Source organism: Gigantopelta aegis, chromosome 8 (genome assembly GCF_016097555.1).
Source record: "Gigantopelta aegis isolate Gae_Host chromosome 8, Gae_host_genome, whole genome shotgun sequence".
In the NCBI taxonomy this organism is placed as follows: domain Eukaryota; kingdom Metazoa; phylum Mollusca; class Gastropoda; order Neomphalida; family Peltospiridae; genus Gigantopelta; species Gigantopelta aegis.
Window position 1 is genome coordinate 45,528,063 of NC_054706.1, and position 10,947 is coordinate 45,539,009.

Consider the following 10,947-nt stretch of genomic DNA (forward strand, 5'->3'; position numbering starts at 1 on the left):
GACAGATAGATATGTAGGTAGGTAGATAGATAGATAGACAGATATATATGTAGGTAGGTAGATAGATAGACAGATAGATATGTAGGTAGGTAGATAGATAGACAGATAGATATGTAGGTAGGTAGATAGATAGATAGACAGATATATATGTAGGTAGGTAGATAGATAAGACAGATAAGATAGACAGATGGATAGACAGAAAGACAGACAGACAGAGAAAGATATAGATGAGAGAGAGAGAGAGAGAGAGAGAGAGAGAGAGAGAGAGAGAGAGAGAGAGAGAGAGAGAGAGAGAGAGAGAGAGAGAGAGACCGACCCTCAATCATACCTGAGGCAGGTGGTCGACTCTTGAGCTATATCCTGACCCTTCAAATTAATAAAGTTAGTTTGTTTTGTTTAACGACATCACTAGAGCGCGATGAGTTATTAATCATCGGCTACTGGATGTCAAACATTTGGTTTCAAATTAATAAATGAACGAACACACGAACGAACGAATGAAAGGTTATTGTATTACTAGTAATTGACATGGATGGAATTCTCACATATACCTAAAATTATATCTAGATTCATGATTTACCCTTTCCATTATTCACCCCACCCCACCCGGTAACTGCCTAAATCACGCATTCGCCTCAATCTCCGATTCGGTATCATTTATCTTTCACTTTTCAATATCTGGTTAAACATCTGGGGTAAGTGTTGTCACAGTAGATAACATGGAAGACCCCAAAGAGTTGAGTAGAGGGGGTTGACATCACCCCATCGAGCATACATGTGTACAGTGGTCTGATCTAATCCTCCGTCCCGTAACACACCTCTTCTTCCCTTCCGGCTTTCAAAAGATAAATGTGCATCAGGAACTCAAAATAATGCCCCCCTATTTGCTATTTTCTGCGTATATGTTTGCAGCTTCAAGTGAATCCTTCCCTTTTCAAACTGATGGATACAACCCTTTGATAAAGCGAAGATCAGGTGACAGGTGAAGAAACGATAAGAAGGGTCTTCCGATACACAGGATACACAGGATTGAAAATACACGCACGTTCACAAACGTTATTTCCCACAACTTCGTTTTAATTTTGGTTTAATTCTAAACCTATTTATTCGACAGTGCGATGTAGTGGAATAGTGGCAAATAATTATAAGTTTTAGTTTGTTTTGTGTAACGGTAACACTAGAGCACATTGATCAATTAATCTTCAGAAAATTAATCTTCTTCTGTTGTGTGTCAACCGTGATAATTATGACACCTAATCACCAGAGGAAACCCGCTACTTTTTCTCGTTAGCAGTAAGGGATCTTTCATATGCGTTTTTCTACAGACAAGATAGTACATAATATTACAAGAAATTTCGTGCACGTGGTCGTACAAACCGAAGCACATACAAAAATATGAACGCACATACAGACTGACTGACTGACTGACTGAATGAATGAATGAATGAATGGAATGGATGGAATGGATGGATGGATGGATTAATGATTAACGACACCAGCACAAAACATACATCGGCTATTGGGTGTCAAACAATGGTAAAAATTTGAATTAATGATCAACATCAATATAAAAATTCAATAGTTAAATTAAAACAGTATACATGTAATTGATAAAGAGCTGTGCAAAACATATCACAGTTATGTATATACACCATTGATAGGTTAATACACCTGTACTTGGAGAAAAAACAATCTACGGAATCGGTTCATTTTATTCATTTCAACTTATTTTTGTACTTATATCCAATTAAGGTTCAAGCACACTGTCATGGCACACACCTCAGCTATCTGGGATGTCTGTCCAGGACAGTGTGTTCGTTGTTAGTTGTTAGTGAGAGAGAAAAGGATGTAGTGGTCTTACACCTACCCACTGAGTCGTTAAAACTCGCTCTGAGTGGCAGCCGGTACCAGGCTGCGAACCCTGTACCTACAAGCCTTATGCCTGATGACTTAACCATGACACCACCGAGGCCGGTTACGGAATCGGTATTCTAAACTATATAGTGGTATGAAAAAGTAAAGTTTGTTTTATTTAACGACGCCACTAGAGCACATTGATTTTTTTATCTTATCATCGTCAAACATATGGTCATTCTAACACTGTTTTGTTTTTAGAGGAAAACCCGCTGTCGCCACACAGGCTACTCTTTTACGACAGGATCTTTTATTTGCGCTTCCCACAGGCAGGATAGCACAAACCATGGCCTTTGTTGAACCAGTTATGGATCACTGGTCGGTGCAAATGGTTTACACCTACCCATTGAGCCTTGCGGAGCACTCATTCAGGGATTGGAGTCGGTATCTGGATTAAAAATCCCATGCCTCGACTGGGATCCGATGGCCTAACCACGACGCCCCAAAAAAATCAATGTGCTCTAGTGGCGTCGTTAAATAAAACAAATTTTACTTCATACAAGCATGGCACACAGTGGCGGATTAAGGAGATCTTTTCAAGTGGATCAAAAACAAATACATGTATGTATATGAACCAATTAAGGGCATTCGTAACTCTTATACTATATATTGTCATGGACATCCCCAGACTTTTTTCCAGAGAGAGAGAGAGAGAGAGAGAGAGAGAGAGAGAGAGAGAGAGAGAGAGAGAGAGAGAGAGAGAGAGAGAGAGAGAGAGAGAGAGAGAGAGAGAGAGAGGGTGGGTGGGTGGGTGGGGGTGAGACATGGTGGCAGATTATACATTGTGGTCAGCCTAGGCGAAAGTAAGTGAACAGTAATTTTGTGTTGAGGGGCCGAATGATTGAGATTGAGTGCAAAGCGCCCGATTTTCGGGGGTGGGTGGGTTATGGGGCATAACAAATTTACAAATGCTGACAAATGCAACACGTCATTTGTCACTATCTGTAACATTTGTTTGCAATTTATACGCTAAATATATGAATTTCACAGTTTGTTAGATATAATGAAATAATTACTTACATGAACACCTGTACAATCATATCCAGTTATTTGATACAATTAAAATCTCAAATATTATGAATATTGTTAACAAACAATCGCATTACTATGTAGGACTTATGTAGGATGTATTGAAATGTTTAGCTGAACTCTGGTTCAAATCTCTTGGTATAGCGAGTTTATATTATTTCTAGAGGAGGTTCGGGGCATACTGCGAGAAAAGGTTTGAGAATCTGATGTTCTAAAATCCAATTTCCTGCTTTCTATAAGTAAAATTAATCATGGCAAATTTTGGTAAATGCCAGTATTTTAAATATGTAAAGCTAACATATGTTAATTTTATAGTGTACATATTTCTTTACTGCTCATAATTTCCCTACATTTATAGATATTTTGTTGGATTTAATAGTATGGATGCAAACACTCTCCGGGTATCATGGAAAAATTTAAATACGAATAAATAACGAAATTAATAGTCCCCTATACCATTTCCATCGCAATGAGAGAGAGAGAGAGAGAGAGAGAGAGAGAGAGAGAGAGAGAGAGAGAGAGAGAGAGAGAGAGAGAGAGAGAGAGAGAGAGAGAGAGAGAGAGAGAGAGAGAGAGAGAGAGAGAGAGAGAGATGTTGCCCGAGTTACCATCGAGAATGTAATTTTGACGGGTAAATCGTTGTTAGAAGTCTTAAATTCCACCATAACGGTCTATCATTTTTTTAGGAATATTATTAAGATAATTTGCTCTTCGAAAAGTTTGTAGGTTTTACCTCTGGTAGATTATTTCTCCGTGTTTTGTAAGTACTGCTCGTTTTATCTAATGCTAATTTGTTGTGATGGCCATTTTACGTAGGCTATACAAAATATTTTTAATATTCATATATTGCTAATTCCTAAGTGATCTAAAATATATTTAACATCAGTAATTCAGTTGCTTTGTTTTTGCTTTTTTTTTTTTTCATTTTCCCTCCATTTTCACAATATACAAGTATTATAGTGCCACACATACATTTACACATTGCACAAAAAGTAGAATATAAACCAATACACACTTGAGAGTTGTTCATATACAATGCTTGTTATACAAAAGGTTACTATATACAATTTTTTCTTTCCTTTCAGTCTTTTATGATGCAGTTTTTCCTTGTTTATGAAGATAGTCGACACACCAAAACATTCTCTGTTTTTACCTAGTCCAGAACTATTTTGTCGCCCATCAGGTTTGAGTCTGCTGAAAAGTATGATTCCATAATTTCCATTTCTTAATAAATTTCTCGTATTTATTCTTATTACAATATGCAGCTTTTTCTAAATTATAATAAAAATTTATTTTGACTTTAAGGATTTCAAAACTTGGGGTTAATTCAGTTGCTTTGTATAGTAATAAAGATAGTTTAGATTGTTTCCCTGAGATAACTCGTGTCAAATAACTAACTCGACTGGCATTATACCAAGCTCAACATATAAGATGATACATTCCTGCTTTTCGACAAGCAGAATATATGTAATACAATTAATTTGAACCGAGTCATAGATATCGTTGTTTTCGTATCGCCATATTTCAAATCATATAATAAGATTGACAGAAGCATCGTGTCAAACATTTTAAGTGTTGATATATGACTTTTTGCTTTTGTCAACACAAAATACAAAGTCGTTGTTGCCTGTTGTTTCGGTCTAATTTCGATATAATAATAATAATTTAAAAGTTATTTTATTTAGTATTACTGTCCTGCTCAAGCAAAATACAGGAAGTAAAAATCAGATACAAATAAATATGTTTTAATGTGTGTGTGTGTGTGTGTGTGTGTGTGTGTGTGTATACATGTATTTATTTATTTATTTATTAATACTAAACAAAAAGAAAGAAAGTATACATGTAAGTAAGTAAAAATCAGATACAATTTTTTTTTTAATGTGTGTGTGTGTGTGTGTGGTCTATATATATATATATATATATATATATATATATATATATATATATATATATATATATATATATATATATATATATATACTTATTTATTTATACTAAACAAAAAGAAAGAAAGTATACATGTAATAATACTCTGTTTATTTCACAATTCTTACAAACGCCATGAATGAAATTTTGAAGAAAAAAAGGATAAATGCACTATTACATAGAATGCTGACTCACAATAACCATCAACACCACTATGCCACAAATGTCGCACTGTCTTTATTATCATACATAACTAGAGATAAAAGGCTGGCTTGTGAACCCCCGCCCCCACTAGAGACTGTGGCGCCCGCACTAGAGATTGTACCCCCCCCCCCCCCACACACACACACACACTAGATATCGTCCCTGTGTGCCTGGTACGTCTATATGACAGATAAACCACAACGTATACTGAAGATCAAAAGAAAGTATATCATTTTTTTTGTAATGTGAAATCGAACATTTTACCCTCAGTGCTTTTGTAATGGTAATTATGCAGCCTCCCCCCCCCCCCCCCACCATCCCCGCCTCCCTGTCTCGCACGTTTATGCTGACAATGTAGTACTTATTATATAATTTTGAAGCCTGGCAATCCGCACAAATAATTATATATATATATATATTATATGTGTTAATAATCTGAACAAAATCTATGTAGTGGTTTAAAATCTGATTACACGGATATCGGATAATTAATTAATTTTTTGTCTTGATTTAAATGTAGCAAAACAGTAAGTTCTGGGGGGTTTTTATATTGAAAAGGCGTATTGTTGAAAATGAAAATAACAAGGCAATACGTAAACTTGCATTAGTGACTGGAAAAATAAAATTAATCGTACTGACATAATATTTTTACACATAATATCGCCAAATATTATTAAATAGAATTATGTATCATCCATCTTGGATTAGTATCAAACATAATAGGTCGAAATAAGTTAATGTATTAAATGTTGAAACATTTTTAATTATCCATCCACCCCCAACCCCATCCATCCCCACTCCACCACCCCGACTATTAAACGAATATACGCCCATTATAATACCTATATAACAGTATGATGACAACGCTGTTAAAGGTTGTTTAGAAGCACGTTTTCTCGTGTGTCAAATGCGTCCGCGATGTTCATTGGCCTATTACTCTCAGTTCATTCATTCAGCAAATCACACACGCCGTTTTCCGGCGTGCGCTTTTCAGCGACCTTGTGATAAATGAACCCGGTGTGGTAATTTATCGTGGAAACGGCGTGTGCGAGAGAAGGGTTTCTCCGTGAATTTGTCGCTTGCACGTGAGTGAAGAGCCACGACTATCGGTTCCAAGATGGCACTGATGGGAGAACACAACTACTCGTACCTGTTCCACTTCGAGAAAAATTTCGACGAACCGTCCTTCTTCAAGTTTATGCTCGAGAGATGGACCGACTCATTTTTTTATTCAGGAATGTACGTCCTCGTAATATTTGGAGCCCAGATGTACATGAAAGAACGCCCAAGTTACGGACTGAGACCGGCGTTGGCGCTGTGGAGTGGTTTGTTGGCGGTGTTCAGCATAATCGGCGCCATCCGCACCGTCCCGGAACTTCACACCGTCTTGCAAGTCCACGGGTTCCAGTATTCTATATGTGTGCCGACGTACTTCATAGGCCCCACGGGCTTCTGGTGCTTTTTGTTTACTGTTTCAAAAGTGTTCGAACTAGGGGACACGATATTCATCGTGTTGAGGAAGCAACAGCTAATCTTTCTACACTGGTATCATCACATAACGGTTCTACTGTATGTGTGGTACAGCTACGCTTCACACACCGCTGCCGGTAGGTGGTTCATGGTGATGAATTTCATAGTACATTCGTTCATGTATACCTACTATGCGTGCAGGGCCATGCGGTTCAATTTCCCAAAGTACGTCAACGTTGTCATCACGTCCTTGCAGCTCCTGCAGATGTCGGTGGGGTGCATCGTCAACATTTCCGTGTACCGAGTGAAAGCCAGGGGAGAATATTGCCAGCAGAGTTACGAAAATTTGAAATACTCGTCACTGATGTATTTGAGTTATTTTATTCTGTTCGCACAGTTTTTCTATAATACATACATTGATAAAAAGCTTCCAGCAAAGAAAGCTGCATAAGGGAACAAAGTAACAATACGAATCAGTGAAATGAGAAAAAAGAAAACAATTATTAAATTCCAAAGTGCCAAGGAACAGCCAGAGAGAACTTGGAACTCTGGTTCTGAAGTAGGAGATGGAAATAAAATACAAAATTTAAAAAAAAGGTTTGATTCAGAAACGATGAGTTAAAGGGAAGCTCCCACACAATGTTAAAAGCATTGATTACTTGAAGAAAAAAAATTGTTGCTAATTTGAAAGAACTTCGAACCATACGTTTGTTTGATAAAATAGTGACAAAAAAGAAGTCTAAACGTGTACCAGGATAAAAAAAAAAAGAAGCAAAAAAGCATAAACTAAAAATATATTTGTTAAATATGGCATATCCGGTAGCCTATCGTCAATCTGAAGATATAGTTTTGAATTTCAGAATTCGAAGATATTTTATGAATTCTGAGATCTTGTGCCATTAAATGAACACAGATACCCCCTCCCCACCCACCCCCAACAACCATGAGTTCAGGAATAAAAAAAAATTGTGATCGTCGATATTCTTTATTCTACTTTAACTACTGTTTGAATTTCTACCGAACAAAGCAACTTTATTTTGTAGACGATGCCAAAAACCCTCTTCCTTCCATTGACATTAATAATTACTCCCACGTCTTTTTTTTTCGCCTCTGCAAGCAGACCGAAGTCTTGATAACAGCTTATGGAATGTTCCTACCTGGAAATCGGATCGCCTGGCCTCGACATCCTAACCTAACGGACTATTGATTAAACGAATTGCGTTAAGGATTGGGAGAATAGGTTATGTTGCATCGGTTGTAACAGTCGCGCCTTTAGGCTGATTACAGCGGTCATCAAGAGGATGCTCATTTCTGCTAAATTATTAAATCGATAAGCAAGCATTGGTTCACCATCTCGATGGACAAGAAACCAGGGGACATTATAATTCAGCTTTTGTTTAGGCGAGGGGTTGTCAACGAGAAAAAAAAAAGTAGCTATTTCTTGGCAGCAAATCATGCATGCAGCACATTTGGAGAAGAATGAGTCAACCATTATTGATTTTCCAAGCCATTTTCTAATCGTACAGTGAAAAAATCCACTGTGGATACTAGTACATTTTAACAATATTTTTACCTACATGTTTGATATACCGGTGACGTTCCGACAGAGTTTGTGTAATCATTTGTGTTCAGTTCGTAACGTAACGTCGTGCAAAGGTTCCAGAATTTACGGAGGTGTGTTTGTTGGGAATCGGCCTTCAAATCCGTAGTGTTTGGAAAGTGTTTAATATGAAGAACGAAGTCCCGTGTTAATACCTGATATTTTGTAGTGAACAAACCCAAACTATGATCAAAGTAAGTGTGGAACTTCGTTACCAAACTGATCTTTTTTTTTAAAACTTGTTCGAGCAGTATTATGTTTTTTTGGACAATCAAGATTATTCCAAAGACCCTGCCAGCTGCAGTTTCTGATGAAAAAGCGGTAAATTTAGCACACACAAATAATGTTAAGTCTGATTTGTAAACCGGTACAGTTTTGCTGCATGCACGCATGCACTTTTTCATGTGATAATTGTTTTAGAATAATATAATGGATTGTTTGTGTGTACCTATTGGAACCAAACCTTGCGGTTCCGACGGGTCATACCGACTTGCGTAAAGCCTGATTTCCGTACATACTAGAGCAGATCGCTCACAGACTCTGAGGTGAATCCAGGGAGGGGGGTGGGGAGTGGGTGGTCGGACTAGAGAACCCTTTCCTCCGAAAAATATTCATGTGCCCCTTTTTTCTTCTAATTGTTTTTTGTCACTGGGATGCCCTTTTGATCAGTTGGTGCTTTTTTTTTTTTTTTTTTTTTTTTTTTTTTTTTTTTTTTTTTTTTTTTAAGTCCCCTACCCGTCCAGCCGAAGGGGATTATTGGTTTCATGTCCGTCCCGTTTGTCCGTCCGTCCGTCCGTCTGTCCCACCTATAGGTTTTTGGCTGTTGTTTTTACAATACCATGAGATATTGAGCTGAAATTGTGTTTATAGCTTTACCGTGTAGTTGGAGAACAAGCTCGACTTTCATCACGATATACCCATTTGTGACAGAGTTATGGCCCTTGAATTTGGGGAAATACGAGCAATTTTTTTCCAATTATGGCCCTTGAATTTAGGATAAGAAATTTTGTTGTGCCTTTTAGGGATAATGTATTGCGTTAGCAGTACTTCTAAATGCTTCTTTCAATTTGACAACTCAAAATATTTCCTGATCCGCCCTTGCCCACGCAGACCAAAGACCTTTTCATGGGAACCTAGTCGCAGACATCTGTGTCTGTTGAGTGCTCGCTTGAGGTACTGTTTTTTTTCCCCGCAGGATCGAACCACCTCGATGAATCCATACAATTCATTAAAAAAAAAAAAAATCTCGTTAAAACCAGTGCACATAACGAATCAAAGGCCGTAATATGTGCTTTTCTATCTGGGAAAGTGCATATAAAAGAGCCCTAGCTGCATCCTTTGATGATTACATATCAGAATTGCCAAATGTTTAACATCTAATAACCGATGGTAAATAATCAATGTGCTCTAGTGGTGTCGTTAAACAAAACTTTAACGTGTGTGTGTGTTCCCATATACATTTTCTTTGGTCTGCGTTTGTGAGCGAATTGCTGCAGGTTTTTATGGAAACCAGTCTTGATGTGCTTTGTCAGCATTGGGTACTGTTCATATCCCTATTGCTAGGAAATGATTTATCTACTGTTTAATGTAGGATGAAAATATTACTCGTTTATATTGATGAAATAACTACTAAATCGAATACGAATGGGCATACATAAATTTATACTATTGAGTTTGTAAATGTACATTGTGTATCTAATAATATGAGCATTTTTTAATGGATCCTTTGCGTGCAATTTCTGGTTATAAATGTAACTAGTCAGATAGATATGTAGAAATATATCGATTTATCTTGTATGAATTCCATTATGTGCTGAAATGAAACATAATTTCCGAGATGCAAAAAAGGAAGTCATTTTATGGGATCATGTTATGTTGTTTAAAACATATATTTGTTTAATGTATGTTAAATCGTGAGCTTAATTTCAGTTTTAACTGTCATTTGGTCCTAAATATAAAAGGACTGACAATCAGTTACTGATCTGGCCATGTTCACGTTTTGTGAAAAGAACTAGGTCGGGTACTGGCGTCAGTATTCGCCTCTGCACCAATTAAGTGTTTTCTTCATATTTTCATGTTTCTGTCCACTTAAGATTCTGCACGTTGTCCTTGATACAAATGTAAGCTACCTCGACAGTCTAGAGCAGAAGTTAATGGTTACATGTAACATGTTAATTTGTGAGAGTATTAACTTTAGGCTACACATGCCTAATGCGACGTTGAAACTCGTTTTGGGTTGTATTCAGTACTGGGACACAAACGCATTTCATTTCAACGTATTTTCGTGCTTATATCCAATTAAGGTTCAAGCACGCTGTCCTGGGCACACACCTCAGCTATCTGGGATGTCTGTCCAGGACAGTAGGTTAGTGGTTAGTGGAGAGAAAGAAGAGGATGTAGTGGCCTTACACCTACCCCAATGAGCCTTTAAGAACTCGCTCTGGGTTGGAGTCGGTACTGGGCTGCAAACCCTGTACCACTGCGCCACCGAGGCCGGTTTGGGACGCGAACACAAACCTTAAAGGCATATTGTCACAGATCACTGACCTATTTAATGGTCTAACAAAGTATTACCTGAACAAAAATGATTTGATTTGTCCCTAAATGTACTTTATTCAACCACCTTCATAACCACCATACTCCATTTATTAATGATATTTTGTAAAAATAATAAATTGAATTATGGCAATGGTCCATAATTCAAAAACTAAAATTGTCGAGAAGGTTGACATGGATTTCACTCCATCATGGTTCAGTTAAGGCGATGCGATAGCTAGATTTGTTTTCCAACAATTAATGTAATT

The 10,947-nt window shown here is 37.3% G+C and overlaps 1 protein-coding gene across 1 annotated transcript; it reads left to right on the top strand.

Annotated features, from left to right (window-relative positions):
* Positions 1-6,066: 6,066 nt before the first annotated feature.
* On the top strand, positions 6,067-9,408 carry LOC121380000 (elongation of very long chain fatty acids protein 6-like). The gene has a single exon (XM_041508708.1). It carries the CDS (start codon positions 6,191-6,193, stop codon positions 6,992-6,994), a length of 804 nt encoding a protein of 267 aa, XP_041364642.1. The 5' UTR covers positions 6,067-6,190; the 3' UTR covers positions 6,995-9,408.
* The last annotated feature ends 1,539 nt before the right edge of the window (positions 9,409-10,947 follow it).